Below are 16,034 nucleotides of genomic sequence, written 5' to 3' on the forward strand. Positions count from 1 at the left end.
GTTTTTTCTGCTCCATTTTGACATCTGGCTACGGACCTACATGGAAGTCAACGCCTCGTTGCGAAAGTACACGGATTTCACGAAACCCTCCCTGACTGAACCTACCGTGGCCTGCCGTGACCGACTTCGCCAACAACGTGGTGGGCAAGAGACGGAAAGTTCTGCTTCTGCTTTATAACTGTAGTGCTCATCACATCAATCCGCTGCTTAACGCCGAGTTGTGGAGTGTCTCCTCTGATGAAGCCCTCGCGAACTCTGACCCCGTCAATGTGGAGGCTGGTAGCGAAAGTGATGAGAGCGACGACGACTCTGCGAAGAAGTCGGTGTTCGCCAGAACAGCTTTCGCCGCGGTGGAGACCCTCTGAGACTACTTCGCTGGTGCCGAGCGGGTGATCGTGAAAACGTCCCTTACGCGGCTTGCAACCTTTTCCCGCATTTAGACGCAATCGAGCAGGCGATCCTGAGGACGTCCCTTACGTGGCACGTACAGTAGCGAATCAACGGCCATTTTGGGAAGCATTAAAATCGCATGCTGAAGCAGCTGATTTCTCTCTTTTTTTTCGAAATCTACATATATCGAAAAATGGATATAGTGATCTGATTTTAGATTCCCACGGCGTTCGTTATAAGCGGGCTGTACTGTACCAGTAATGCCTGCATATGTTAGCGCCATGGGACGAACTGAAATGCCATTTCACACTCACGGGTATGCAGTGCAAATTTCGTTGGAGGAATGCCCCTTCAAATAAGTTTTATCCCCATCGTACGTGTCAATGATATTTCCGGACCAGTATGACACGCAGTCTGTACTTCATGAAGAAAGATTTGGAGGGTCCAAAAAGTGACAAATATGAATCTAAGGAAAACTACAGTGAAACTTGGAATCACTGGACGATTGACGTTTGAGTATGGAAGTTAATGTGGTGTGGCTTCCTTTTTTGATCAGCCTCTTTTTGGATGTGGAAACGCCAACATCCCAAGTCCTGTAGACAACAACTTTTAATTCTCAGTTTTGTTGCCACATACTGTATTTTCGCGCGTATTACCCGCCCCTGCATATAACCCGCACCCCCAACTTACGACTGTTAGAAAAAAAAAAAAAAGACCTCGCGTATTACCCGCATAATTACCCACGAAAAGCAATGTCAAAGTCACCAAAAGCAGTACCTTTATTGAAACATTACTCATCGCTGCAGTCACTGCAGCTATCAGCTGAAGAATCGTCATTGTCCCAGAGAGCGTCATCATCCATGCCGTCCAGGCGACTGCTGGTACCGCACTTCCTAAAACTCTTGCGAATTATCTCTGCAGGAATCTTCTTCCACACGTTGATAATCCACTTGCAAAGTACTGCTATGTCAGGTTTGCGGATCCGGCCCGTCGGCGTGAGGTTGTACTGCTCCTTGGCAATTTACTCTGTGTACTTACGCTTCATGTGCGCCTTAAAAGCCTTGTTCGAGCAAACATCCATCGGCTGAAGCACGGACGTCATCCCGCCTGTGATCATGACTAGGTCCGTCTTGTCATCCGCGGGACGGGTCTTCACTTCCTCGGTGTTGTAATCCCGGAACGCCTCAAGCATAGCATAGACCTCCGTGCTAACATTGCGCCCTACCTGTTCTCCCACACGGTTTTCAACCAGTCGATGACAAGATGACCGTTCATCCAGGAGTTGTCCTCCGCACGCACAACTATCCCGGAGGGCAAATCGGTGGGAAGCGTTTTGTGCTTAAAAATCACGTATGGCCGTAGCTTCATGCCGTCTGCTTACGTGCACAACATCACTGTGCAGTGCAGTTTCGAATTGCTGCCCGTCAAAAGGCTCACTGACTTGGAGCTCTTTTTCCGAAGAGTTGTGTCCAGTGGCAATCCAAAGTACATGGGAGTTTCTTCCGCGTTACCAATCTGCGAGTACAAGTACTCGTGTCGCTTTCGGAGCCCGATCACATAGCGCTGGAATTTTACTAAGTTCCCCTCGTAGGCGTGAGGAAGTCGTTGGCATAAGGTCGTCCACCTCCGAATGGAAAATCCTTGGCCTTTCATGAATCGGTGAAACCACCCGCTGCTGGCACGAAACTGGTCGCTCTGCATGCCGTCTTCTCTTGCCAGCCTCAGAGCTTCGACCTGGACCATCTCTGTTGATACAGCATGGCCGCGGCCTCTCTTCTCCTCAATGAACTCCGCCAGCTTGGCTTCGATCTGGGGGTACGCTCCAGTCTTGGGATCGTGGAAGGACCTGCGGTCACGGCTTTCACTTTGAAGGTCCCGCTTCTTTGCTCTCCACTAGCGTATACAGGATTCGTCGACATCATACTTTCGGCCTGCCGCACGGTTCCCAATCTCTTTGGCAACGCTGCTTATTTTGAGTTTCTGCTCCGCCGTAATGGACTGCCGCCGAGCACAGCTCATGTCAAATGGAACGGGACGACCAAGATGGCAAGATTGACGTTTCTTGCTTCATTCTCTCTTCGTGGGTGCGTGGCCAGTCCAGCGTTTTGGTGTGCAGACAATGCGAAAATGGCAATTCCTAAAAAGAAGATAAACAAGGAGATACGGGAGAAAGTACCTAGGAAGCAACGGCTAAGAGGAATTCTGGGAAATTACGTCCCTACCGACCATGTGGCTCGGCGCGTACTGCCATGAAGCCACAGGCGTCCAGATTCGCGTATTACTCGCACTCCCACTTTGCCCTGGATTTTTTTAAAGTTTTGATGTGGGTAATACGCGAGAAAATACGGTATTGCAAAGTTCTTTGAACTGAAAGTACCGTCCACTGGTCCCTTCCTGCCTGTAAACTGTGCACCTCGCATGATTACTGGTATTCTCTTAACAGCTTTTGACAGTTAAGACCGGCTTTCATTCAGTTACGCCGCCCAAACTAAATTTCCACCTGGTTTCGCTGTGCCACCTCTTTATGGTATAATAAGTGCTGTGTCAAGTTACAGTCATGTCCAAGTACCTGTGTGTCCAAATCTGCACTTTCAACAGCCCGGTTATAACATAACATTTTGGGTCCAATATTGGATATCCCGTACAGCTTTATTCCTTTATTCGTTCGAAACATAACTTTTGCACCTGCTGTTTTAATGAAACTTGGCACACTTCGTGCACAAACTTACTGAACATCTCACTTGCCTCCAAATATTATCGTCCCAGCAGTCCTACGTTTCAGCGATGAGAGAAACAAATTTCCCACTGCGAGCAATTATGGTAACGGCCATCTTGCTTTTCCGAAAATTGCTCGCACCCCTTTTTCGACTGCAACTGGAGAAATTACCCCTATTAATGACTCAAACTCAATATATAAGAAGCAGAAAACAGCTAGATGCCCTTCTTAGGTCTGCCCCAGCACTCGTGCAACGTCACCCTCAACGTATTGGCTCAAAAAGCAAAAGTTCCGTCTGTGCGCGCTTCCGCCGCCATAGCTTGGAATGCAAAAAGGCGCCTCACTGTTGAACGCCAGCTCCTCCGCTAGCGGCGCTATGTGCGTTTTTCAAAGCGCTCCCTATAGTTCCCGCACGGTGCATATACATGGGCGCTTGTCCTGTCATCTTGGGTGCTTAACGTGTATCATATTTTCTGGACTATAAGTCGCACTTCTGTGTATTGAGCCGTTTCCGCTACAAAGTTGGTATAGTTGCCTCTTGATATAATGAAGTCAATGGGACGGCAAAAAAATTCAATATAAGCGGTAATTCGATAAGAGCGATAGAGCCAAAAAAAAGTGCCAGGAGCCTTGAAGGTGGACGGGAACACTGCGGAACACTCTGACCTTATACTTAAAAAAACCTTGGTTACGAACATCTCGCTGCAGTTTTACCTAGTAAAAAAATAATTAAGGGGAGTTTGCCGATAAGTTCATCCTGGCATCAGTTCTCCTCAAACTGCTGCAGGCATTGCAAGAGCACTGTCACTGCCGCTGCACTCCACTTTGTTTCGAACCAACTGTGGGGTGTCCTGCGTCTCCGCAGTCGTCGGCATTTCCCGAGGTGCCTCTCCGACATCGCTTTATGTTTACCCTGGTCGCATGTAAGGTCGATCGCAGCATCCTTGGCAAGAGCAACAATGGGAAGGTCCGCATCAACAAGTGCGAATGAATCAAAGTCATCCTCAGTGGCTTGGCCAACATGTTTTCACATACTCCTGTAGAGATTGTTCCAGCTCTGGGAATCGTGCGCCGGCTCGGCAAGCATGCTTGCGAGAGAAAATCGGATATGCGCAAAGCAGTTAGCAATCTTTCACCTTTGGGTGAAAGATCGCCAACTTCTTTGCTGTTGAGAGGTTGCAAATGCATTGGACTCTATGGACGTTCGCCAGGGCCGCCAAATTTCTTTGTTGCCACGAAAATTTCGTTATTGAGGGATTCAACTGTGCCATTCATTTATTTTGGTTTAGTTTTCGACCGGAGTTGCCCTTTAAACATTGTGGCTTATTGACGGTGCTGGCCTCTGGTTCTATGCGATGGCGTCTCGACATCGAAACCTCCGTTGCCGGAAGACAACGGTTAGTGGAGTCTGCACGTCACAACGGGCTGTAGCCGGCTTACGCCTGCTGCCAACAGAGGGGGCCTTTCGTCTAAGCCTCATTGAGCTTTCATTGCTGCTACCCCCTTGGATGGTGATGTGGAGTGTCAATTCAACCAGACAGTCATTTATTAATTGTCATCAGCCTGTGTTTCAAACTGCGAGTGGGCACTCTTTTTTGATACTTTCTGCCGACCCAGCTATTCCACGGTGGCTACACACCTCCCCCCTTCGAGAAAGCAGATGGATGGTGGACTGGCTCACTGCGTCTTCTGCCTGGAACGACTCTCGCATTCAGGCAGTCTACTTGTCCCTCTCTCAAGTTGGTAGCAGTGTGGGACCTCGCCACTTTCCAACCCACACGTCCTGGGGTCTTCGTTCTGCGGTGGCCATTCTTCTTTGGGTCTCTGAGTGCCAAGTGGTTGGTCCTGTTCCAGTAGGCAAAGGAGGTGCCATAGATGAGCAGATCTGGATCAAAGAGAATCATCTGGGTCCCTCCGTTTGCTCTCTGGGCTGACAGTGGCATTCTTGGTTGAGCCTGGCATGGTAGCGGTAATCCCTAGGATGGGGACTGCACTGCTGTTGCTGCTTTTCTAGATGATCTGTGACACACTGAGTAATTGAAAGAGAAATGGGGCCATAGGGAGGCAAAAAGTGAGAGCTTGAACTTGACTGTGAAGGCACCCTGGTATGCAGGAAGCGGTCCCCTTGGGCGGATCTACAAAACGGGAGAGCACAATCCTTCTCTCCTCCCCCAAAAGCAGAAAGAAGGTGTAGCCTCTGAAAGGTAGTCGGGGGCCATTGCCCTCTGGAACCTGCAACATAATGTTATCTCCAATCAATGCACTCCACAGGATTCAAAATGCACCAGCTTCCGAAAGAAGTTTGATAGCTTTTTGGTCATGCGGCAAGGACCTTTCCACCTATTTGCGAGAGGGTCCGTGAACCGCCCATTTGCATCACTCAACGAATGAGTTCACCTCGGCACCAGTTCTCGTAGCTCATGTAGCATATTCCGCGACCTGTTGTATTGGTCGATCTGTTGCAGTGTCGAGACGTTGAGGCTTTTCCGAGTTTCTTGGAAATTATCCGACAAGTTCTCGCAAATTATCCGACAAGGATCCACCTTCATTTCCAGTCTGAGAAGTTGGAGTACGGATGGTGCTTTTGCTCGGTAGTTGGCTGAGGCATGCTTGTACGCAGAACAGCACTTGTAGCAATCTCATGCAAGTGTCTACAGGGGGTCCAGGGACCGGAAAAACCGGGAATTGTCATGGAAATTTTAATTACTGGGAAAAATGTGGGAATTGTCAGGGATATTGTCAAAAAGCGTGCCCAGTCAGGGAAAATGAGCCGGAAATGCCATGGAGTGCCCTGAGCAAAGGCTTGAGGATTTGAGGGCAGAAAAATTAATTTTGGTTAGAGCGGAGCGCAGGCTCTGCTCACCCTGTGCAGAGTTTACTACCCGATGCAAAGGAAACAGCCGAAAAATCCAGTCCAAACCTTGGATTGGATAGGGCATGACGCTAGTACTAGATTTAGTAACAAATAGGGAAGCCGCCAGACCCCGATCCCATCCAAACCTTAAGCCAAAAGTATCCGAAAGTGTGCATCTGGGGGCCGCGCTGCCATTCGGTTATGAACGTTTGTAGTTGAGCGTCGTGTCTTCATTGCGTTTCCGGAAGCGGCCTCTTCACTGACTATATCGGTGGCAAGAAAGTGCTCGCTTAATCTGGACTGGACGAACCCAAATAATTTGGAATATGCAAGTTGGATTAAGCCCGTGCAAAATGATCCTCACAGTGCTCAATGCTCACTGCTTTATGTTGTAATGGTCTTATATATTTAACTGCCTCTGCAGTGGTCAGAGAATTGTGCCTGAAATTGTCAGGGAAAACCCGGAAAAGTCTGAGAATTTCAAAATAAAAATTTGCTAGACACCCTGGTCTACGGTCGAGCAAAACATCCTGAGTATTTTAGGGCCCTTCAGCCACATAGGAGTGTAAGAGCAAGCCATGGTGGTCTATTTTAATGTGAAACAAAGGGTGTCACATAGATTGTTTTCCATTCAAACTAACCCTAATCGACTGCATCGGAGGCTACCAGGCACCGCTGATATATTGGATTGCATTGGCCACCTCAGAGGGGAGATAGTCAAGGGCAGTTGATGTGCCTGACCAGCAGTTCCATGTTTCCTATCTGCCCACAGTCCTCGAGATATCACTTCTGTCATTTAATTCGGGTAACATATAGGGTTGAAATGTTTGCATGCTGCCTTCGCCACTGGGCCTCCCTTTCGGTGATGTTCAATGTAATGTTCAATTAAATCATGTACTAAAAAAAAAAAAGAAACTCATTTTTGGGTAGGTTTGGTTTTAAAAGCTCTGATGTTGGGAATATTTTACAAGACAGAATGTGTTCTATGGCCTCCTCCTAGTACTTTGCAGATGATGTGCTCGTGCAAGAGAAGAATGTCGTAGGAGTGCTGGGTCAGCGTTCAACTGGAACCTGTGTCCTTATTGATTGAACTCGAGTTCCAGCCGAACACTGACGTGGCACTTGTGGTCAATCTGTTCCCTGCGCTCACCTCCGGTAGGTGACCTAAAGCAAATTCAGCAGTACTACCTCGTTAGCTTCAAGGTGTTGAGCAGGCATGCTCGGACATATTGTGCGAGAGTGTGCAGATGGCGAGGAGAGCAAGTATGTGCTTTGGAGAAAATAGGGGATGGGAAATTACCAGGTGGGGTGTAGGACCACAGGAGACGCAAACTTTGTGTTCCACCTTTGCCGGGGTACTATCTTCGGCAGAGTTTTCTTTTAGAGGCTCTTGGTACGAAACTGCGTAACAAGTTCATTTGTGCAAAATCACTGATAAGGAGCACACAATACATTCTGTGTTACCCTTGCCTTTGCCACGATACTGCTCCTTTTTGTTTTTGTAGGTTCATTTGACCATAGATGGTTCGTAACAGTGTGCTCTTGTGGCGAGTAGGTGACGGAAATCTTTCATTGTTGCACAGTCCGACGAAGAAGCTGGAGAACGGCAACGGCTGCCATAATGGGGCTACGTCGTGGCCAGGACCTCGCGGAGACTCCGGGACCGTGCGGGAGCGCCGCACAGCCGCCGAATCCTAAGTGTCTTGGACCACCTGTGCTCTGGCGTCTCTAAAAGTCGCCTCTCTCCTTTCTTTCTCACTGCTCCAGCAAGCCAACACGTGCGTGTAATCCGCGGTTTTTACTGGTGGTGTTCGCGTAGGGTTTGACAGTTTTTTTTCTTTCGCCAAGGAACTTCTTTGTACACGGGTGTGTATGTGAAGAAAGTTTGCAGCTTAGGATCGTCCCCAAAAGGAAAATGAGTGGCGAAATTTGTCAAAATACGATTTCCCCCCTCCTCCCTTCCTGGATGTTTTACTTGACCTTTTCATCATCGCATCGAGCAAAAACTTAAGCCTCCTGGTCTGCTCTCGTGAAAAATGGGAAAGTAAAAATGAAGTGGCTGGACGGCGAAGCCCGGTTACAAGGGATTGTTTTTCGGGCCTCTAAAGAAAAAAAAAAAAAAGCGTCATCTTTCACGACGAGCGTCGAAGTGCTCGATCTGGATTCACGAAGCTCCGCCGCGCTAAGGGAGGGCTGTTTTGGAAGAGGACGCTCGTCAGTCAATGTGTAACCCGTAAACTGCATCGCCGTCAGACTATTGAAAACATCTGACTGTTAATGAACAGACAGGCTAGCCAGTCAACTTTCCACATTGTGAAAATTTTAGATGGCGGAGCTCAGAAGAGGAAGGCTGTTTTCTTTTTGTCCGTTCCTCAGTCTCTCGCTTTTGCAAAGCTGAGAATCTTTTTGTTTCAGTTGAGGCTCACACCAGTTTGAGACTTGAAAGTAGGGTGGAACTTCTACGTGCCACATCTCATTCAATTTGGCGGTCGACTTTGAGTTGTAGACCGTCCTTTCAGACACCCCTTATATATATAGTATATATATATATATCTTGTATGTTTAGGTCCTCGCCTGCCACGCTGCTGCCGAAGCCTTTTGCTCGACCCACTTTTCTAAAGACCATGGCATTCTTTCCAGTTACGGAGGGCGATTTGTGTTCTCCTCCTTGGCTGCGGGACTGCAGAAGACTTTTGCAATTGTTCTGGGAGGTCAGTGCTCTTACTCCCGGTTTTGTACCGTGCTGCGATCGATGACCCGAGAGACATTTTTTTAGATCTTTGCGAGAGTATGTGGGACTTTTTTTTCGGTCTGAGCACCAGTGACACTGCGTTTCGATGTGGCAATCATTGATCAGGGTGCGGGCGGTGCTGTGACCGTTGGCGAGCTTGCGCCATTCTTCTTTGCGAGGTGGGACATGGCTCTTCCCATTTGCGAAGTGCGATGTGATTCTCTGCTCTACATCATTCTTCGACGCATGTGTGGCAAAAAGTGTGTTGGAGTTGCTAGTGCTTTTTCTACAACCTTTGTTTTTTACGAGGGAATTAAAAGAGGGGCGACTCCTAACGGTTGCTTAGTGTGATGGCCACAGCTGACTTTTTCCCTTTGGCCACCAATTGGCTTGTCTTGATGAAGGATGAGCTTGGCACCATGCGCAGCAGCTAAAGCTTTTGACTTTTAAAAGATAAATGCCTGTATTCATTCAATTTTGGTTTTAGTTTTTTGGTGCCCACCATCAGCACAGCCCTATGATGTAGTGCACTCCACAGCCAAATCTTTTTTTGGCATTTTAGTTACTGGCCCTTCTTCGTTGGGCAGAAGAAAAAAAAAAAGATTATTTCTGTTTACTCACAATCTTAATGTCTCTTGAAAAAGACATGTTGGTAACAATTCTTGTTCCTTACTACAATTTTGCGTCTCGGTCACAGAACATTGGCCCTTTTTGGCAAATTAACCTTTTCTGCAGAACTAAGCTATGTCGGAAGTAGCCCAAAACCATTGATTCCAACTGTCCAAGCAAACCATGAAAGTAGCAGAGGAGCAGGGGCCGACCGGGGGAATTTGGAAGTGGAGCTTTTGGTGGTGCCCTACAATGGCAGCTGACGTTTCAGCTACACCTCTTAACAGAAGTTGGGCCATCATCGTGAGGCTGCCCAGAATTGTTTGGTCCTTTCAATGCGAAAGAAATGCAGGCTCCTGTAAGCACTGGACTTTACCTAAACCAAGTGTATCAGGACCAAAGTATTTGCGAGTCTAAATTGAAAACTTCAGCACAAGCAACACGGTTAATATAAACTTGGACGTTCGCTTGGAGTTGCCCCTTCTTTTAAAATTCTCGTTGCAAGCTGTAACGAACAAAACATTTATGGGTGCAAGCCACCCGCAGTTCAGTGGAGTGTTTTGGCAATTTCTCTCCCCTTTACTACTCTTCTTTTTGTGCGTTTTTAAAACCTGCCGAATTGAGGTGGGTGGAGCTGGTTGGTGCATTGTTTGAGTGTGAAGTGGGGTACTGTGAAGACAATTATGTCTTCTATGTGTTTATTCTCATGTTTAATGGGACAGTATGTGCATTGACTGCAAGGATTTTCAACCTAGCCACTATTATTCCTGCAGCAAGGTTGAATACCGACATGCATAAGCACGTGTTGAATGTGTCATTGAGCTTTTCTTTGCTGACCAGCTGCAGCCTTTGTGGATGTCATGTGTTCTTGGTTTGCTTGAGACGATGTTGTGAAAGAGGGTCTGTAAGAACATCAGCGAGTCATATCTTTTCCCCCTTTAACTTGTCACGTTTTTAGTAGGCCTGTTTGAGAAAACTGGCCTCCCCCGATCAAATTACAGGCCGAATGTTTGCGTGCATGTATGCCCCAGACTGTTTTTTCAAGAACATTTGCAGACCAATGTATTTTCTTGAAAATGGAGCAAAAAAACTTTGCTGTTGTGTTCTATATGTCTATATTCTTGGTGTCCAATTAAAAATTGTGTTTCTGCCTTTTTTAAGAGTTTTAGTTCTCTCTCTCCTCAGCTTTTCTTTACTGTTTAAATGAGGCATTGCACATATAATCTTGGTCCTTGTGGGCCTCATTACTTCCATTTGGGATTTCAGTGCAACATCTAGGGAGCTTCACAAACCAGTTTTCTAGGCAGCATTTTCAAGGTAGTTTCACTACTTGGTCCAAGAGCTCGGCACGGTCCTCCGTGGCAGCATTATCAGGAGCTTAATGTAGGGCATTATTTCAATGGTAACCGAAAGAAACCCATGTGCGATCGCTCCCATCAAGCGAACATGGATTGCATGAATGAGGATGTCTACGGATGTAATTTATATATACATCTGCTGCCATTCAAGATCTTGACATGGTCACTGGATTGCCATCGGACCAAACTGCAAGACATGTCAGCCACTGCCTTATCAAGAATCTAGGATAAACCTTAAATTGATAATGTGAGTATAGGTAGTTCAAATGAGGCACGCTGAAAATAATTATTTTTTATCTTAAGAACAGTCTAAATTTTTTTAGAAATGTAGTGCATATTTTCTATTGTTCGTGCATATTCCTCAGAAAGTCTTGCAGAAATGCAGTATCAGCAGTTTAGGGGTATTGAAGTGTAGTGAAAACTTGGCGTCATTTTTCTTTCTCTGATCAGTGTAATTTCCAGGTGTTGCCGGCTTCTTATAGGATAAAAAATAAAGCTGTGGTTGAGTGCCTTTAGCTTCGTACCAGACTGGAAGATGGAATTCAAAATCTCTGCTTAGCTGCTTGTGAACTCTCTCGTACAAAATTTTGAGCATGTCGCTGTAGGTTGCCTTCTTTTCCCTGGAACTCCAAAAATGTAGTGTCTGTATTGTGGTTTACAGAATCATTTATGTGCGAAAAACGATTCCCCCACATTTTGATCCACAGTGTATACGAACATTGCCTTTGGAGCCTTTATTTGGGGGCTTCCGAACATACTGCAGGGTATTGAAGTTTAGGCACCTTTGAAATGCTAGCTGGTTCCTGCTTAGGGAATATATCGAAAAGGCTATTTAAAATTTAGCAATTGCGGCATTAACAAGGTTAAAAAGGTTGCTGCCTTAAGAGCCTGAGTCCTCACTGGATGGATCAGTCTTCATAACATTGTTTCTCAGTGTGGTTGAAATCTCAGTGTCAAGTTTCACATTTTTAGATTTTGAGCAGGTTAAGTTATGCTCCGTTTATGTAAAGTGTCATGTATATCCTTCTGAATTGTATTGTGCCGATGTAGTTTGCTTTGCGGCACTAAACTTCTTCGGATTTGTTGGTGTGGTGTTGAGCCTGCATCATGAACACAATGCATTGTATGCATTTTGGTGAGTCATTTGGTGATTGAACTTCTCTCTCCTCACTTTTCCTTGACCAAAGATAAAGAACGGTATCTAGTTCAATACATCTCAAGGTACTTTTTGCTTCTTATTTGATTTCCTTGTGTATCATTTTTTAAGACTTTCCTGATGTTTATAAGATCTGTGAAGATGACAAGCAGTTTTTGTGCCTGTTGACAGATTAATAAAACGAAAAAATTGGGCTTGTTTTTCCACAGATGTTTGTCCAAAAGTTCTTTTGTCATGTTTCCTAGAAATCATTGATTCTGTTGGGAAGTAAGTGACAAGTGGTCCGCATCAACGGACTGGGTGGATTTTGGGTAAAAATATTAGCCCTCGATTATGAACTCGTACTCAAACTACAGCGAGCGCTTTTCTAGCTATCACTATCATCGTTTGCGACGTCACGGGTAGGAAACGGAACGCGCAGATCTTGGATTCGTCGGTTCGCTTCATGCACTGTTTGGGTAACGCGCGGGAAAGCCTGTTTCACGCGTTGTGTTTATTTGGTGAAGTGATATTTGTTGTAGGACATTTGACCAAAGCTTTAAAACATGACACGCATAGTCGTGCTAACAAACACTTGGCTTCGAGGCGTTGAAGCGCTGGTGTAATGTGCTCTCCTGTACCCCAATACAAAAAGCTGGATGATGAAAATAGAATATCCAGCGCTGTTAATAGGGTGTATATTTTTATTATAATTCGAAAAAAAAAAAAGGAAAACGAGAAAGGAATGTTTTATCAACTTAAAGACACGAAAGCGAAATTCGAAAACCTCCTTCGTCTGTAGTCAACTTTAGTGAAAGCGACTCCGTGTATCCTGTTGGTTCCAATGTGTTTTGTGAGGGCTGGTCTCTTACTAGTTACAAGTTGATCCCTTTTAATATTGTAAACAAGTAAACAAACATTTTCTCGAAATAACTGGCAGGAAGAAGTGGTGGCTGGCTTCCGGAGTCGTTTCAATTAAATCCCTGCTTATTCACCCGGTCGACGCGAAACGTGCGAGAGCACCTTGGGATCGAAGTCCTGATCTTGAAATGAACCTTAAAGGGGTAGGGAAACGAGATTCCAGCGCTCATTTTCTTGTTGGAATGTGTTGCATGTTGCACCCTAACCTCAAAAACACCAGTCTTCCGTTGAAAGGCACAAGAAAACTAATTTTAAAGCTAAATAAACAATCTTTCAATGTGCACCTGGTGGATGCATGCGGAGCCTATCTGGGAGGTAGTCAAGCAACGTTCTGGAATCTGCTACGTAGTCGTGACGTAGCAGATTCCTTGGGAGCAGCGCCGCTCTTTGGCATTTCAACATTTTCCCTCTTAGATTTCCTCCTCAACTCACAAGTCGCGCATTGTACCAAACGGTCCAAGAAGACAGAAAGGAAGGACTCCCCTCTTTCTCGGACCCTCGTTTCTGTACCCGGACACAGCCATTCTCCCCATAGAAGATTAGCCCGTCGCTCAAATCTCGAACAAAAGTTGCTTCCCCACCCCGTTTAGCCCTAAGCTGACAGTGTTGTGGAAGCTACGTGCTCCTTGGGCGAGCCACACGCTCGTAACCCCACGGGTACTTCGAACGGCTCAGTTGTAACGTGCTGACGCTATTGACACCACCACAACGCTGACAACGCCGCCAAGGGCAAAGCTCGTAACCACGCCTGCCTTGCTACTCCACGAACGCGGGAAATCTTTTCTTTCTGTTTTTCTTTGCGCCGGATATCCCATGACGCATCGCGCTCTCCGTTCGCTTCTCTTCGAGTGCTTGCTCGAGTGCACCGTTTGGAACGAAAAATATATCAAGTCGTTCAAAATACAAACGTGCGATTATCATTTACGGTTATTATCCGTCATGCTTGACTCATTTCCGAACGAAATTTGAATATTTCAATTTCTGTTTCCGTACCGCTTTAATGCCGCCCAGACGTCCCGTTTTGGCCGGGACAGTCCCGTTTTTGAGGTCCGCTTCTGCCGTCCCGTCTTTTTGTCCCAATAAAGAACTATGTCCCGTTTTCGCAGGACTGCATAGTTTCGAAATCGGCACCAAGCGAATTGAAGCAAACCGAAAATATGCCTACTCGTTACAAGTATATTTTACAAAAATAACCGTAGGTACTTAAACATATTTACCCAGAGGGTAAAATTTAGAACTGTTCTTCCCCACAAGCCCTTTTTCTCTTCGAAGACGCGTGTGTAGAAATATATTCTTGAGTTACTGGATACAGCACGCATGTAGAATCTCAGTTGGCAACACTACACTATTTTTTGAAAATTGCGAAGAAACGCACGTGTATTCTCCCCCCATCCCCCTTTCGCTGAAATGTCCCGTTTTCTACCTTGAGGAATATGGTCACCCTAGTAATGCGTGACGCGCTTCTCAGCGAGCAATTTTTAATTCGTAAACATTTTTTTGTAAATATCGGATGGAACAAATTATGCAATGGCCTGAATTTGCCGTGCTTTAAAGGAACTGTGCAACGATTTCAACGTTGAAAGAATTGGCATCTTCTGCTTTTGTTATTGTTCACCTTCTCACAAATGACAGAAAACACACCTCCTTTCATTGAAATGTTGCGATTCCGCCACGTAATAGCGAGGCAAAACTTAGAATATTCCCCGTCCTGCAGCCACAAGCGGCGGCCATGAGAAACACGCGGCGATAGCAAGTTGTGCGAATACCGGCTCGATAAGAGGTAACTTTTCTATAAATCTTGTCGTTCCAACATGAATATAAATGCGTCAAAAACCTGGTATCATCGACAAAACTTTTATTATACGGAGTGGCGCCATCTATCCTAGGTCCACAAAACCGTCAGCTCTCTCTGCTACCGCGAACAGAAGCCAAAGGGGGAGGGGGACAGGGCCGGACGGGTATGGCCGGACCCGGATGAGACTTTCGTCTTTTCACCATATTGTTCGCGCGGCGCCCGCAAGCACGTGGTCACGCGGTCGCGAGCGGATAAGTTCTCGGTGCTCACTGATGGCTCTAAGAGAGAACTTTTCCAGAACCCCGCGCCTACCTCATCAACGTCACTGCGCACGTGACCCGGAAGACGACGAACGAGTTGAGACGTGGCAAAAACCTGCATCTCTTTCATTTTTTTTAGATAAAAACTAGGGTATCCAGGCGAAATCTGTTTTCTGTAGTTCACTTCAGAAGTGTCAGGCATCAACTTCCAGAATAATTTAAGCAAAGCCAGGAAATTGTTGCACAGCTCCTTTAAAGGGCCCATGAAACGATTTTTGGGTTGGGATAAATCATTTTAGATTGGGATTTTACTAATAGCACATCGTTCAGTGGACCAAAAGAAAAAAGGTAGAAAGTCAAAAGCCTGACTTTCAGTGCGAAAATTTGAAAACAGAGCGGACTATTTCGTACCTCCTCCCCTTCGCAACCTCTCTGCCTTTTCACTGAGATACATCCGCGGTCCCAAAAGCGCGTTATCGGGTCCAAACTGACGTCACACGCAACCGGACCTCACTTATTCCCTTCACCTTTAAGCTGACATTGTGGTGGAAGCTACGCGCTTGCCGGACCAATCAACCGCCTCCCTTTCATCACCTGACTTCATTCTCTGCAGCCACATTTGCCACGCTCACGTGGCAAGTGTGGCTGGCCCAACGAGCACGTAGCTTCAACAGCACTGTCAGCTTCGGAATGAACGGGGTGGGGAAAGCAACTTTTGTCTGAATTTTGAGCGACGGGCTAATCTTCTAGGGGGAGAATGGATGTTTCCGGGATTACACAAACGAGAGTGCGAGCAAGAGGGGACTCCCCCTTTTCGTGTTCTTTAACTGTTTGGTGGAATGCGCGATTTATGAGTTGAGGAGGAAAGCGAAACAGAAAAAAGTTGGAAAAGCGTTTCATGACCCCTTTAAGAATGTATGAAACAGCTTTCAAGCAGAAGTCTCGATGTGACAAACTTTTTTGCCACGTATTCGATGCGAGAGGAGCTAAGCGTCAGTTGCTGACAAGCAACTGTCGAAGTGAACTTGGATAGAAGCGTCGGTATCGGCAAGCTCAATATAGCTAAAACAAGTGTGCGGCGCTTTGCAACACAACTGTGCGCGCGTGCACAGCTAAGAAATTAGCTGGTCATTTATCCTGGTGAATGCAGAACCTTTTTCTACATCAACCTCTACAGATGAAAGAAAAAAAAAATCAAAGACGCTGTGGATAGCTCTGACGCACACCGAGCAAGCTGTAATGTAAGGCAATTGTTTCTGAACATT

At 46.3% G+C, this 16,034-nt stretch overlaps 1 protein-coding gene across 1 annotated transcript in view; it reads left to right on the forward strand.

Annotated features, from left to right (window-relative positions):
* LOC8030963 (ceramide synthase 1) overlaps window positions 1-12,022 on the forward strand; it is a 74,796-nt gene extending 62,774 nt beyond the window's left edge. Inside the window, exon 7 of the mRNA XM_002403800.5 lies at window positions 7,544-12,022. Within this exon, the coding sequence (XP_002403844.2) occupies window positions 7,544-7,658 (115 nt within the window). The 3' untranslated portion in view covers window positions 7,659-12,022. The remainder of the gene's footprint in view (window positions 1-7,543) is intronic.
* Window positions 12,023-16,034: the final 4,012 nt, after the last annotated feature.

The sequence above is a fragment of the Ixodes scapularis genome, unplaced genomic scaffold (genome assembly GCF_016920785.2).
Source record: "Ixodes scapularis isolate PalLabHiFi unplaced genomic scaffold, ASM1692078v2 PGA_scaffold0__279_contigs__length_252992795, whole genome shotgun sequence".
NCBI classification, from domain to species: Eukaryota; Metazoa; Arthropoda; class Arachnida; order Ixodida; family Ixodidae; genus Ixodes; species Ixodes scapularis.